This window comes from Elaeis guineensis, chromosome 1, assembly GCF_000442705.2.
Source record: "Elaeis guineensis isolate ETL-2024a chromosome 1, EG11, whole genome shotgun sequence".
Lineage (NCBI taxonomy): Eukaryota > Viridiplantae > Streptophyta > Magnoliopsida > Arecales > Arecaceae > Elaeis > Elaeis guineensis.
The window spans coordinates 183,384,862-183,401,443 of NC_025993.2; the positions used below are offsets into that span (position 1 = coordinate 183,384,862).

At 34.2% G+C, this 16,582-nt stretch overlaps 1 protein-coding gene across 1 annotated transcript; it reads left to right on the forward strand.

The window, feature by feature from the left end:
- Positions 1-4,521: 4,521 nt before the first annotated feature.
- On the forward strand, positions 4,522-7,610 carry LOC105040037 (putative disease resistance RPP13-like protein 3). The gene has a single exon (XM_010916418.4). The coding sequence runs from the start codon at positions 4,646-4,648 to the stop codon at positions 7,385-7,387; it is 2,742 nt and encodes a 913-aa protein (XP_010914720.1). The 5' UTR covers positions 4,522-4,645; the 3' UTR covers positions 7,388-7,610.
- The last annotated feature ends 8,972 nt before the right edge of the window (positions 7,611-16,582 follow it).

Consider the following 16,582-nt stretch of genomic DNA (forward strand, 5'->3'; position numbering starts at 1 on the left):
TTGAGGGCTGCAACTTAGGTGGGCCAATTTAATATAAAGACTTGCTAGCGTTTTGCTGTTGATCAGTTGAAAAGAAGGCAGAATTTTCTCAAACTCGTACGATTCCATCAACTAGTCATTGACAATATCTAAGGTTGTGTGTGCAGACTAGACTACAGAAATGACATTTACGGTGGGGACGCGTGATGACCGAGAATGTCATTTTTTTTTGATAAAAAAATGAAGAATGTTGTTTGCAATTAGAAAAATAATATGCAAAATGAATGTTTTTTTTTACTGAAAGAAAAAAAAAAAGTTTGTTCGATGCTGACTCGAAAGAATTAGAGCAAGACTTGCCGGTATGGTGATAAACAAAGTACAATAAACATGGAACAAGATTAGCAGATTACGCCACCTATTTAGTTGTTGGAGGGAACTAGGAGTAAGTATATCTCCGTACTATCAAAAAAATACAGAATTAATAAATTATTATGATTTAATATTATATTATAATATATTAATATTATATTTATATTAATATAAATATAACATTAATATTTATATAAAATTTATAAATAAAAATATATTATTTTATATTTATTAAAGATATAATAAATATTTTATATAATTTTTTTTAAAATATAAATATTCAACTAAATAAAAATTATTTTATAATAAATTATTTTTTCATAATTAATTAAATATATTAAAATTTTATTTTAAAAAAATAAATTTTTAAAAAATTATTTTGTGAGAAGATTTTTTTTTTTCACGGGCCAAATGACCCTTTAGTCTCTTAAGCAAGTGGGGTAAGTTGTCCCAGAATCTGTTCGCGGCCCTGACCTAAGTGGTAGACAGGTATATAACTTTTTGGAACTAAATTAATTAACAGCAAAGGCATGGACGATTTTTTTGAAAAGATCGTGCTGCCAGCAAAGATGCTCTAACTTTCCCATCAAACTTGGTCATAGATTATTTTTTTTAAATATTTAATTATCGATCTCTCAATTGACGTCACTGTAACAAAAACTTTCAGTTGATCAAAATTGTAACTCTTGATCCCTATTTACCATGACTCAATAATTTTAGCACAAAATAACTTTAAATAATATCTAAAATATTCTTTCAAACCCCAAACCCCATCAGGTAGAAAAAAAAGACAAGACGAAGAAGACTCTTAATGGGAGCCTCGCCCGAACCCCATCTTCCTCTCCCTGGCCCGCCCTCCCCACCAACGATTACCTGCAACGACTTCCCCTCGTCGGCCTGTGATGCGATGGCCCCCTCCCTTCCCTAATGCCTGAAACTTCTCTTCCTCTCCCTAGCAACCGCCTGCGATAGCCTTTCCTCCCTTCCTCGGTAATCATTTGGCAATGGCCTCCCCTCATCAGTTCGCAACGAGACGGCCTCCCCTCCCCTCCCCGGCACTTGAAACCTCTCTTCCCCTCTCCAATGACCACCCACGATGGCCCTCCCTCTCTTTCTCAATGACCGCCCGCGATGGCTTCCCCTCACCGTGCTCCCCATTATCACCGGCATCGGCCTTCATCGGTCCACAGAGAGGACCATAAGCCATGAGAAATGGGCCGAAAACACCCTTTGATCCATGCCTTGCTCCATAGATGGTGTGAAATTTTATTTTAAATAATAAAAAATAATATAATAAAAAATAATATATGTAAAATATAAAAATAACATAATAAAAATAATAAAATAATATAAAATATAAAAAATAATATAAAATATAAAAAATAATATAAAATATTTAAAAATAAAAAAAATTTATTTTCAATAAAAAAATAAAATATATAAAAATAAAAAATAATATAATAAAAAAATAGTATAAAAATAAAAAAAATATAAAACAAAAATTTGATCTATTTTATAATCGATTTTGAAAATTAAAATATTATAAAAAAAATTAGAACTGATTTTGTGATCGATTTTTTAATTAAAAATTTAAAAATAATTAGCTATCAATTTTGTGATTGATTTTATTAATAAAAAATATTTTAACAAAATTAGCAATCGATATTACGATCGATAAATTAATTAAAAAATTAAAAATAGTTACCAATTGATTTTATGATCGAATTTATTAATAAAAATTTAAAAATAATTAGCGATTGTTTTTGCAATTAATTTATTAAAAAAAATATTTTAATAAATTTAGCAATCGATTTTATGATTGATTTTATCGATCAATTTTTTAAAAAATAAAATATTATAAAATTTAAATTATTTTTTATGGTCATTTATTCACCAAATGGAACAATCATTAAATTAACATAGTTAACTAACTATGATATATAGTTTAATTAGTATGGTACATAGTAAATAAACATTGTACACAATTAAATTAATATGGTATATGGTTAATTAAATATAGTACACAGTTAAATTAATATAGTACACAGTTAATTAAATATGATACACAGTTAAATGAATACTGTATACAGTTAAATTAACATATACACAGTTAACTAAACATAATACATAGTTAAATTAACACGGTATACAATAAATAAATACTATACATAGTTAAATAAGTATGGTACATAATTAATTTAACATTGTATATCGTTAATTTAATACTGTACATAGTTAAATAAACTTTACATATAGTTAATTTGATACTGTATACAGTTAATTTAACACTATACATAGTTAAATGAATCCTGCACATAATTAATTTAATACTGCATATAGTTAATTTGATATTGCATACAGTTAATTTAATACTGCACATAGTTAAATGAATCCTGCATACAGTTAATTTAATATTATATATAGTTAAATGAATCTTATACACAGTTAATTTAATACTGCACATAGTTAATTTGATATTACATACAGTTAAATAAATCTTACATTTAGTTAATTTAATACTGCACACAGTTAAATAAATCCTGGACATAGTTAATTTAACACTGCACAAAGTTAATTTAATATTACACACAGTTAAATGAATTCTACATACAGTTAATTTAACATTGCACATAATTAATTTTTATTATTATTAAACTATAGTTTTAAAAATATTATTTTATTATTTTTAAAAAATAAATTATTATTATTTTTATAAAAAAAATTAAAAAAAATAATTTTTATTTATTATTGAAATCGTTGAGGGAGTAGACTTAGACTTTGGCATTGGAAGGGGGCTGTGGGTGTTCGGTATATAGCCACGGAAGCAGACTCAAACTCATCATGGACTAAGATGCCCAATGTACTTATGCCTCTCTTATGTGATATCAACTCCTCATCAAATTGACTAAACAGGAATCACTGCAAAAACTGTAGTCAAAAATATTAATTTTAAAAAATAATTTTAAAAGCATAGGCCACCGCTCCCTAGTGCACCCCGCATATTTTTCAAAATTATTTTTTTAAAAATTATATTTTATCATTATTTTAAGAATCTAATTATTTTTATTATAAAAATAATTTATTTTTAAATATTTTTAAATATTTTATTTTATTTTATTTTATAATTTTATTTTTTTATTTTTAGTTATTATAAAATTATTTTTAGAAAGAATTTTTTAAAACTATTTTTAGAAAGAATTATTTATTAATAAATTATTAATTTTAAAAAATATAAATAAAAAATATAAATAAATAAATAAATAAAATATATAAAATATTTTTTGAAAGGATGACTCACTAGAAATATTTTAAAAATATAAATAAATAAGTAAAATATTATTATTATTATTTTATTATTATTTATTATTATTATTTTAATTTTCTCCTCCCTTCTCCTTCCCTCGCACGCCACAGACTCCCCCTCCCCCTTGCCAGCCCTGGGCTCCTCCGCGCACACCACCACCCGTCGCACCTTTGGCACCGCACGACGACCCCCGCGGTCCCCGACGCTGCCTCATGGCCACCCGCACCGCCCACTGGCTGCCTGCACTGTCTCTGACAACCGCACTACCTCTGGCAACCCGCACCACCCCCGGCCGCTCGCACTACCCTCTGGCCACCCGCACCGTTCCTCGGCTGTTGCTTCGTGCTGCCGACACTGCACTTCAGCCCCCCGACTGTCCGTGTCATCTTCGACCGCCCCCTCCATTCACCCCCTTCATTTGCCTAAAAAAAAAAAGAAACATGATTATAATTATGTGCATGGTATTTTTGAGGAGGCACTATGAGCAGATTAGAGATGTTCTTCGATTGTGCGTGGTGAAGCAGTGCCTCTCGAGCAGTTAGTGGGGAGGGAAGAAGGAAGTAGGGAATTTTGAAGAGGAGATTTAGATTGGACAGTTACTGTATTAAAAATGAGGATATTTTTATCCCACGGGGGACTTAAAATTAAACATCTAATTCTAATAGACCGAAAATTATATTTTGGATGAACAGGACTTAAATGTTAAAATCTGGTCCACAGATGGACTGGGCATCAAAGTCCCCTATTTTTTTTAATGTTAATATAGACAACTGGTATAGCCGGCTAAATCAATTGCTTTCTTGCTTTTCTTATTCTATTACTCTAACGCGTGGATGAGAATGAGAGAGAAATCCTAAAAAAAAAAGGGAGAGAATGAGGGAGAAGGTACATACTAAAAAAAATGAGAAGTCTGATGGAGAGAAGATAGATTCCGTGGCCATTGGTGACAGACGGCATCCGGAGTGAACTGCTTTCAAGCAGATCGGAGGAGAGATGGTTGAGACTGTTCTTGCGCATGTGGTGTCTCAGCTTGCCAGCCTTCTCGTACAAGAAGCTGCTTTCTTGCGAGGTGTGCGTAATCAGATCAGATGGGTGGAAACGGAACTCCATCTATTGCAAGGATTCCTCAAAGACGCTGATTCCAGAAGGAAGAGAGGAGATGCAACAATGGAAAGCTGGATAAGTGAGATAAGAGGTGTAGCCTATGAAATGGAAGACGTCATAGACACCATCAAGTACATGGGTGAGAGGCGACACCAAAGGAGAGGCTGCTTGGGCTCCATTTCAAGGTACTCTCACAAACCTTGTGAATCGATCATCCTTAACAAAATTGGCTCCAGAATTAAACAAATAAAGACCAAGATACAGAGTATTTCCGATAGCAGAGTTAGATATGGCGTCGCTAATTATAATCTAGGTGAAAGTAGTGGAGTGGACGACGGTTTGCAAGCACTGAGACAATTCCCTCCTCATTTCCACGACGACAATGATGTCATAGGCTTTGAGGATGATAAGGAAAAATTAGTGAAACTATTAGTTGATCCGGAGAACAAAAACTGCGGTGTAATTTCTATAGTGGGTATGGGTGGGCTTGGCAAGACCACCCTCGCAAGAAAAGTGCACAACGACCCTGCAATTAGAAAACATTTTGACAACTTTGCTTGGGTTTCAGTTTCTCAGAATTACCGAGTTATTGAGCTTCTGAAGGAAATCATGAAAAAGGTAATGGGACTAAAAAAGAAGAAAGAGACAGCTACAGGAATCACATTAGAAGAATTAGAGCAGATGGGTGAAGAAGAAGTGAGAGAGATGCTCTTTGATTTCCTAAGAGACAAAAGGTATTTGATTGTGATGGATGATGTATGGACGACGGATGTTTGGAGACAAATGCATCAAGTCTTTCCTAATGGAAATAATGGCAGCAGAATACTGCTTACTACCCGTAACATTGAAGTTGCAAGACATGCCGCGCCATGGATTCCTCCACATGAACTGCAGCTTTTGAACGACACACAGAGTTTGGAACTGTTCTGTAGGAAGGTATTTCCACCAAATCAAGATGTCCCAACTGAGTTGGAGCCACTGGCCCGGAAGCTTGCAAAGAGGTGTGGTGGACTCCCTCTTGCAGTCGTGGTGTTAGGGGGCCTCATGTCGAGGAAAGATCCTAGCTACGGCACGTGGTTGAGAGTAGCTCAGAGCATGAACTGGGAATCTAGTGGAGATGGGCAGGAATGCCTCAGTATATTGGGTTTAAGTTACAATGATTTGCCATGTCCATTAAAACCATGTTTCTTGCAAATCGCAGCGTTCCCAGAGGACTCAACTATCTCTGCTTCCAAATTAGTTAGGTTGTGGGTCGCTGAAGGTTTCATACTACAGGAGCAGAGACAGACAATGGAAGACACCGCAAGGGATTGGTTGGATGAGTTGGTGCAGAGGTGCATGATCCAGGTTGTGGAGAGAAGCGTGGCTCGTGGGCGGGTTAAGAGCATACGCATCCATGATATGCTACGTGACTTTGGCCAATCAGAAGCCAGAAAGGATAGATTTCTTCATGTTTGCAGCAGTGACATGGCAATATCTGATGGTATATCTAGTCATCGTGTAGCTTTCCACGGTCGTATGCAAGACGAGGTTGCTGTTTCGTCACCACATCTCCGCACTTTGCTAGGCTTCAATTTAATTTTGACTATTGCGGGAAGATTTTTGAATGGGTTAAACTTATTAAGGGTGCTGGATTTGGAGGATGCAGAAGATCTTCAGGAGTTACCTAAACAGATCGGCAACATGATTCATCTACGATATCTGGGATTGAGAAACACTGATTTGAAGAGGCTGCCATCCTCCATAGGACGTCTCCTGAATCTGCAGACTTTGGATGTGAGAGGTACACAAATTTTATGGCTTCCAAAATCATTTTGGAAAATCCGGACGTTGAGGCACGTATATGTTAATGTACTTATGTTTCAAAGCGCACAGATAAGTGGGGATCACAAGAACTTGCAGACTCTGCAAATCACGGAATGTCCTAATAACATAAATGCCATCAGCTTTTTCAGCCATATTCTAACCATAAGGTTCATCAAAAATTGGGTTACTACACCAGGCTTTACTTTGGAGGCGATAGTGAAAATATGGAGAAGGATGGTTGGAAAATCACTTGGAAAAGCACTCAAGAAAAGGGACAGCCTCGTCTCCTTGAGTCTGATTGAATCTCCAATACCTGGGGATATCCCTTTAGACCTACCCCGCCTCCGTTCATTAACTGTGCATGGACAGTTGTTGCTCCAACGACAGCAACTCCCAAGCAGCAGCCAATTCCCACCAAACCTCACCAAGCTCATATTATCTTATTCTGAGTTGGAGCAAGACCCAATGCCCGTGCTGGAGAAGCTGCCAAACATCAGTCTTCTTGCACTAAAATGTCATGCATATATTGGGAAGAGCATGTCCTCTTCTTCTGGCGGCTTTCCTCGGCTGCAACACTTGATGTTAGTCGGTCTCAAAAATTTAGAGGAATGGAGAGTGGAGGTTGGGGCGATGCCCAGCCTCACCCACTTAACTATCATGGATTGCAGAAAGTTGAAGACGCTTCCTGAGGGATTGCAGCATGTGACCACTCTTCTGGAATTGAAGCTGATTTTCATGCTCCATGAGTTCAATAACAAGGTCGGAAATGAGGATGGATACAAGGTCCGACACATCCCCTCCATTACTTTTGAAATTGAGAAGTGACGACATATCTCCAGTATCCATCAGTCACTTCCTCTCCTCGCTATTTTCTCCCCTCTATTGCGTGTTATTTCATCCCTTGAGATTCTATTAATGGAATAAACTTCTCGCATGTCTGATAGCGTGCCACATGTTTGACAAAATATGATGCGCGCACAGTATTGTGGTTTATTTGTCTTTGATCTTTGAACATTCTAATAGCTGAAATTCTGGTTGAGTTGTCGCACTTTTGATGGAGAAGTTAAGAAATCTTATTCTAAAATTTATTTACCTTCTCTAGCTTAAGAAAACAGGGCATCGAACTTCACCAAGTACTGCTGGTCTTTGTGGAGATCGACCTTTACTATTTCTGGTTGTTTTTGGTCAAATAAAAACAGTTGGATGACAAGATGGAAGTCATTCAAAGAGTATTGGTTTTCACCAGTTTTGTGTTTTCTCTTCCGTTCAATACGTCAACAAATTTTTTTCTAGTTCCTTCCAAAGCTCTGCTTTTTTTATATATTTGGTAAAAAAGAATCCAACGATTAACTTTGTCATTTCTAAGTAAATAATGAATGTGTTTTTTCTTATCTTGCAAGATAATTATTTTAATTGACGTTTGTTGAAGTGATGTCCACAAGGTTCTCCAGCCTTCTTTAATATGTACAAGGCAATATTTCTAGCTATTTCTTATAGAACCAAGGAACACTTGACTGTATTAGTTTTTATTTTTCATTTTTATGTTATATGTGCCCTTATATTTGATGGAGTTGATAATTTTCTATAATGATTTAATAATGCTTTCAGCGGAATAACTTCAATCCCAACTTGCAAATATTTCCCAATAATGTTAGATTCTTATGGGGTCTTCTATTATCTTGTTTCTTCAAAATCATAGCTTTTTACATTCTTCAATTTAAAATTAATATATTCACTATACCGTACCAAAGCCTCCAGTAAAATTCATGTTTCTTTCTCGGGTTTTGCTACGGTGCTCTAAAAAGTATTTTAGTCTTTTTACCATTTATGCATTTTTGATTGTTGGATTAATATGGATCACTTGGATTTTAACCGATTGAAGTGTTGATGTGCATGACTGGTACGATAAATATTTCAAAAGTTAAGATTATTTCAACGTTATATTGATTTTTTTCTCCAAGAAGACTTCTATGTGAGCGACCAAACGGAGGAGGGGGTGGTGGCGTGGACAGAAGGTGAAGGAGTTGTCAGTGCCGATGGGGATGGGGGCTTGACCGTGAGCACATGGGTGGCAGAGGGGGGCACAGAGAAGGCGGTGGCGTAGACAGATGGTGAAAGAGTTGCTAACGCCAGTGGGGGTTGGGGGTTTACCACAAGCACGTGGGTAAGGGGAAGGGCACGGAGAAGCCATAGGCAGAGTGGGTGAGGGGGTGGCACAGAATAGCCGCAAGCATCGGGTGACCGCATGCATGCAGGTGGTGGAGGGGTGAAGAGAAGCCGCAGGAGGGGGAAGGGCATTGCGGATGGGTGGGGGGGGGGGGGGGCGCACGAAGGGGCTGGGATCGTGGGTTTGGGGGAGGGCAAATGAGCCACGAGCCGAGGGGTGCGGAGAAGCAACAGGTGCTGGGGGGGAATCGAGGGTGCGCCCAGGGCATGGGAGGGTGGGGGTGATGAGGGCGTGGGTGACCACGGACACGTCGAAGGTGGGGTTGGGCAGGGAGAAGGGCAAAGGGAGGCGGACGAGCTGCAGGGGAAGGAAGAAAGAAAGAAAAAAATAGGATAAAATATTATTTTTTACAAAATAAAATATATAAAAATCATAATATGTAATACCATAAATATTTTTTATAATAAAATATTATAAAGAAGTACTATAACAAAATCCTTCTCTCCCTTTTCAAGAAAAGGAAGCTCTATGTGTCACGCCCCGAACCCAATATCCGAATCGGATACGTGATGGCTGCACACTCTTTAGAGCAAGTCCTAAAGAATATGTAAGGCCAAAAATAATTCTTATAACCTCAATATCCATAATATCTAATTTCAATAATAACTTGTAAAACTTGCATAATTACAATTGAAATTCTTTCAATCCTCAAATCAGATATCATGACATTCTATTTATTTATTTGTTCACCCACAATCCAAATTATAGCCAATCATGAGCGTCCTGTAACTCTGAAAAAAAAAAGATGAAAGGGTGTGAGCTTTACAGTCCAGTAAGAATTTTCATATCACACTGATATAATAATATAATTTAAAAATAAGAATAAGTAATAAAACATAAAATCTTATGTTCAATATTCGAAATAATTCAAATATCTATAAATTATCTGTCTTGTCAAAAGAGATGTATCATCATATATTAATGGGTGAAATACTTTTATTCAATAATTATTTCATGTCATGTCTTTCATTTCTCTTTTGATAATCACATGATTTTTAACCTTTTCTTTTTGGCTCTAGACTGACCAAGTCTATATCTTAGTCATCATTCGAATCAATTTCCACTTAAAAGTCTTTCAAGGCTATCCCAGAATGAGCTCCTGGCCAGCTGTCCCACGTACGAAAGCCCGTGAGAGGCTATCCCAGACATAAGCTCCTAGCAGACTGTCCCAGGCATGAGCTCTTGACCAGCTGATCCACCTATAAGCCAGTGAGGGCTGTCCCAGTTATAAGCTCCTGACGGGTTGTTCCATATGACAAGACTAGTCCATATCATATCTCTCTTTTTTATTTAATTATTATGTGTTGATTTCATCAAATTAATTTTGACTTACATTATGATCAATTTAGATATGTCATATCCATATAATCATACCATCAATCTCTGATACATATATATTGATATAACATATTCATGCTCAAAATCATATAAGCAAATAATGGTGTCTCAAATATAACAAATTCATCGATCTCAAATCCAACAATACAAAACCAATCATGCAAGATCAACGGTAAAATAACATATATATAATGGTGATCATGTACAGAGATTCTTACCATTACCGGTGACTGATTCAAGCATAGAAATCAATGTTCCTCTTTGATTTATAAATTTTGAAAATATGATATTTCACTCGACATCTTATACAAACAGTCATATCTCTTCATGACCATGATCAAATATAAAAAATATATATATAAAAAATTATCGATAATCGATCTTGATAATACAAATCTAGGACATCTCTTAGGATTAACCAAAATTAAGATTTGTCTATGTATTTAGACCCTCCATTGGTCCACAAGACTTCTAGAGAGAGAAAATTCATGAAGAGAAAGAAATTTTTAGAGAAAAAAAAAATAAAGAGAGAAAGTAGAAAGAGAAAATAAAGAGAAAAAATCTTTGTATCCTTCAGATGAGGTAATCATGATCGAGATTGTCAGAGATCATATCAAGGTGACTCAATATGGATTAACCATGATCGATATTATAAATTTCGAATAAAGATCGGGCTGGGATCCATCTACTGCACAAATATCGAAGCACTCAAGGTCATCATATTTTCATCTCAAGTTTGTCTTAGGATCTGTGATGCAGTTAGAGAGAGAAAGAGAGAGAGTAAAAAGACCCTAGAGAGAGAAATTCTAGAGAAAAAGTAGAAAGAGAATCTAGAGAAAAATTAGAGAGAGAAGGTAGAGAGAGGAGAGAGGAAAGAGAGAGAAAGGAGAGAGAGGAGAGAGAGAAAATTTTCTCTTTCTTTTTTTTTCTATTTTTCTTTTTCTCTTTCTCTTTTTCTTTTTGTTTTTCTCTTTTTGTTTTTTTTTTCTTTTCTTCTTCTTCTTTCTTCTTCTTTTCTTTTCCTTCTTTCTGCGACCTCCCTCGAGTCGAAACAGGAGACGGGATGAGGGACTCGATCGGAGGTTCGACTGCGATGGCCGACCATATAAGCTGACCGATGACGAGGTTCGACCGACAAGCTTTCCTTCTTTTTTTTTTTTAATTTCTCAAACAATAGGGGATCTGTCCCCTTTCTTCATGATTTTTGACCATTGGTCGGTCGCCGACGGCCAAGCACTCAAGAGAAGAGAGAGAGAGAGATGGGGGTCCGATCTCGGGGATGAGATGTCACAACCAACAGCACCGGTGGTTGAAAAAGAGAGGAAAAAGTTCTGGCCGAATAGAGGTTTCATGATTCATGGAATTTTCGGCGATCCTGATGGCCGGCGAGAAGTCTAAAATCATGGGAAGAAAGAAAAGAGGGAGAGAAAGAAAGATTGAACCCTTACCTAAACTCTAATGGCCTCTTCGACCTTTGATTTCTGACGAACACAAGAAGAGAGTGCCGCGGCTTTCAAGGGAAAAAGAGGAGGAATTGAGCTCAACGATCGCTGATGGAGGCTCCTGAGGGAGAGGGGAGTCTTATTTATAGAGAGTCCTAGAGTTTTAAGGATCCTAAAATCCTTCTTCGATCAGAATTTATCAGAGAAGAAGACTCCCATCAGGAGTCTTCTTCCTGTCCATTTTTTTGTGTATGGGTTTTGGGCTTCTCAGATTTTGGGCCTGGTACAAGGCCCAAATGGGTCGAGTGTTACATTCTCCCTCCTTTCAAATAATTTCATCCTCGAAATTAAGTTATGTCATTTGAGATACATATTTTATAGTTTACATTCTTCATGTCATTCTCAAGCTTTTAATAGTCTGCCTTACATAATACTTGTTTCACAAGATTTTGATATAATAAAATTATGTGAGATCTCAAACTCATTCTCTCATACTATTTCTTTTTTTTTGAAGAACAGTAATATTTTAATTTTGTATTAAAATATCTTAGTTATTTATCTAATACATTCCACTCAAAGTTCATAATTATCTCAGACTATCTATGATATAAAAATAAAGAAAGATCGAACATTGGACACTCTTCACAATCATCGATTTCTTTCTTCTCTTGACCTTCCAATTAATTTAATAGATAGACTTTCATCTTAAGAAAATCTCAATCTTTTATGTCACTTCAAGTAACAATATTAAATTTGAAAAAAAATGAGATCGGTGTCAAGACATTCTAGGTTTGAATTAATAACAGAACTATCAAGCTGTTAATAATAAACTTGAGATATCTAAGATTTTTTGGCATTATCTATAATGAAGCAACCTACTGACAAAAATTATCCGGCTATGATCAGATTAGATCAAAATCTATAGCATCCTTTCATTATCAATAAAATCTTTCCTTATTTGTAACTAATGTATTTCATCATAATATCTTTTGAATCAAAAAATTAATATTTTTAATCAATTTAATCCACCACGCTTTTGCTGCACACTCTGATCTTAATTTATCAAATTATATAGATTTATCAAAAAATAAGAATATTTTTGTATGTTAAATCAATCAAAGATAAATCCAACTTTCAAATTTCATATAAAACTTAGAGCAAAACTTTAAGTTTCTTTATCTTTACTATCTTTGGGTATAGCATATCAAAATTAAATCTTGATCCATTTTCTATGTTTGAAATCATTGCATAAGTTTTATCACTCTTCAAGAATCCAACATATCTAGAATCAATTAGAATTAACCTTAGATTTACCTTACAATTATTTAGATAATTTCTAAATCAATCTTCCTTTTTAAAAGAATTAATTTCAACTTGACAAACTAGAAGAACTCAAGCCAACATCCTTGTAAGTAGAATCAACTTGATTATTTTTTGTAGAGCTCTCTTCATCACAACCCTTAATATTAATCGATAAGTCCATACAAAATCTTATCCCTTGTATAAGTCATTCAAAATTTAACACTAGCAAGATATCTTAGTTCAATTCAGAAATCTGAACTTTGACTTGAATAATTAATACACTTCACCATCTTCAACAATCTCAAAAAAAATTAAAGAATCTAATCCAAAGATGATAATATAAATTATTAAAAATTTCATCATAACGTATATATCATATTCTAACAAAGCTAATTCTTCATATTTAATTTAACAACAATATCAAAATATCCTAGATCCACTTAGAAAAGCAAATTTTTGACTTGAAATTTAATGCAACTTGAAAAATCAAAAAAATCACATCCAAATATGATATTTTGAATAACCAAAGATTTCACACCAAGATGTGTCTCATATTCTCATAATAAAATTTAAATATATTTTTTATCTAAAATTGAGTTTTATATATGACCTCTTATAGGTTCAATGCTCAAAAATATTTCTCTCTCATATGATGTAATTTTTTCTTAGACCATATCCTAATTAACTTTCTTTTGATAAGTCCAAAATTTATAATACTCAGACAATTATCATCGAAATCAGAAAAAGTATCATGATCTTCAATCATATAAGCTTAACATTCCAAAATCATCTAATATACTTAACATAACTTATCAATACCTTGCACTTCATTCCAGGGTCAACTCTTCTCATACTTAGGTCAACCTTACTAATTAAAATCCAATATATACTCATCAATTTTATTATAGACATCATATACCACTTATGCATAAATTTCATCATAATATCTATTGATTCAAAATCTAATTACTGAATCATTTTTTTTATATCGATCATGTTCTTCATGATCATAGTCTCAAGTTCAAATATCACTAAGGTCACAATCCCGAATAATTATAACCTTAAGATCAAATACCACTTAAGTCATATTCTTTAGTGATCATAACCTAAGTTCTAATATCATTCTATCACATCCTTAATGATCATAACCTTAAACTCTGATATTATCTATCATACTCTATTGATTATAATCTTAGAGTTTTGATATCACTTATATGACAATCCCTAGTGATCTTAAACCTGGGCTCTAGTACTGTTCTATCATATCCTAATTACTTGTATCATTGTCTCCAAATAAACATAACCTAAGCTCTAAGCTCAGATACCACTCTGTCACATCCTATTGATCTTATATAAAGTTTTGATATTACTTCATAATCTTAGTGATCTTAAATCTAGGCTCTGATATTACTCTATCATATCCTAATCACTATATCTTAGTTCTCAAATAATCATAACCTAGACTCTGATATCACTCTGTCATATCCTATCACTTATATTATAATTTTCAATGATCATAACCTAAGCTCTGATATCATTCTGTTACATCCTATTGATCATACATAAAGTTTTGATATCACTTCATATTCTCGAATGATCTTAAACCTAAGCTCTGATACCATTTTATCATGCCCCAAATCCAACATCCAGGTCGGATACGTGATGGCTGCACACTCCTTAGAGCAAGTCCTAAAGAATATGCAAGGCCAAAAATAGTGATAAAATTTTTTTCATCGCTAATAATTTAATTAAAATATTTTTTGAAATAAAATTTTGAAAACTTTTAGCGATGAAAAATTTTCATCATAAAAAATATTTTTTGCAATAAAAATTTATCATCGCTATTAATTTAATAAAAAAAATTTTAGTAAATAAAATTAAATAATATTAGTGATGAAAATATTACATCATAAATAAGATAATTTTTGATAAAAATTTTTATCACTAATAATTATTTATGATGAAAAATTATTGATCGCGATTAATTATATGTAAAATTTTAATATTTTGATATTTATTAAAAAATTAAATTGTATTATTAAAATATTTTTGACATTGAATCTTTCATCAGACATAATTTCATCGTTAATAATTTAATCATATTTTTTTAAAAAATAATTTATGAATATATATTTTTAATTTATATGTATAATATTTTTTATAAATTAAAAATAAAAATTTTACATAATAAAAAATTTATATAAAAATTTATTTTATTATATTAAATTAAAATTATAAAAAATTTGAAATAAAAAGAAAGTGTATGAAGAAGCCATCAAATATTGACATCTTAAGAATGAGCTAGAGAAGGAGAGTGCTCGACGAAGCTCAGATCAATGATGGAGCTTGAATCGGCCTGCTGTTACCTCATTAACTATATCATCTGCTCCATCTGTACCATCCACTTTATCATCTGGATCTAGAAGTGCTGATACTCATCGATGCATACAGCCAACTTTTGAGCTCGCTGCTCAGTCTGCTGTTGATCCTTAACAGCCTGCTATCGATCCTCGACAGCCTTCCTCTGTATCTCCATCAGTCGAGTCTCACACGCAAAATGGATGTCAGTCCTAGATGAGCATGAGGATGAGGGAGCAGTGATCCCATACCCTAGATTCCTAACATAATAGGATCTCATATTGAGCACCTGATCATAGAACTCATCATCTGTAGGTACAGTCGAGCCCTCAGAGGTAGACTGAGATCTCATGTCTATCATATGGTCTTAAAAATTAAAATTATAGTTCTTTTAATTTTATAATAAAAATTAGACTGTGAATAAAAAAATAATTGAAAAAACTTACAAAGAGCTCTTGGCTTCCCGTCGTCCACTCTCCTGACCGTCGCTGGTGGATCTGCTGGTAGATATCGATCCTATCAAAAAGCTCGTCACTCTCAACATCTCTCTATAATTTAAAAAATAATTAAAAAAAATTTAAATAACTAGAGAATTATATGCTAATTAAAAATTACCTACCATCTGCTCTATGTGACGAGCGAACGATCTCGAACCCCCATAATACGGCACAATCTATCTCATCCGATTTATGATATTCGGGGCACATCAGCTCTATAAAATTATCAGTCAAATTAGTAGATAATAAATTTAATTTAAGAATAAATGATTCAGTCATTAAACTCTAAAAAAAAAAGTTTAGATATGTAACCTGATATGCCGGATCCTCGTAATGTCAGCATATGGCAGTCCAATCGTCTATAATGATGCTGTCATAGGGCTGCTACCATGCTGTCTCCTCTCCGTGATCCTGCACCATCCGGTACCAATGCTGATGCATGTGATGGCGATAATCCTTAAAACACAATGATAGATGAGTGTCCACGGCTCGCCTCACACGATCCTCCTCAAAATCAATGATGTCGAATACATCCATCAATAATAAATATTAAAAAATATTATGTAAATTAAAATATTTATAATATAATTTATTTTACGTGTAAGTGGATGTAAAAAATCTCTCTCTGAGCCGGTAGAACGTGATGCCAATCGAAGAGCATCATGGGGGCATAACTGCGGCATATGATGCCCAGCTCAGTCTGCCATGACTCGTACCATCCCTTAATGGGCCAGGTATAGTCGGCTGGTATCTCGATCTGGAGATGTTATCCCGGGTGCTTGCATCTCCAATGTTCTAGAGCGAGGTTCTTCGATGGACCTCGCCCGCATCTCACTACCAATAAAGACTGATCTGA

Coding starts and splice junctions, on each gene's coding strand:
- LOC105040037 (XM_010916418.4), top strand. CDS start 4,646: ATGGTTGAGACTGTTCTTGCGCATGTGGTGTCTCAGCTTGCCAGCCTT.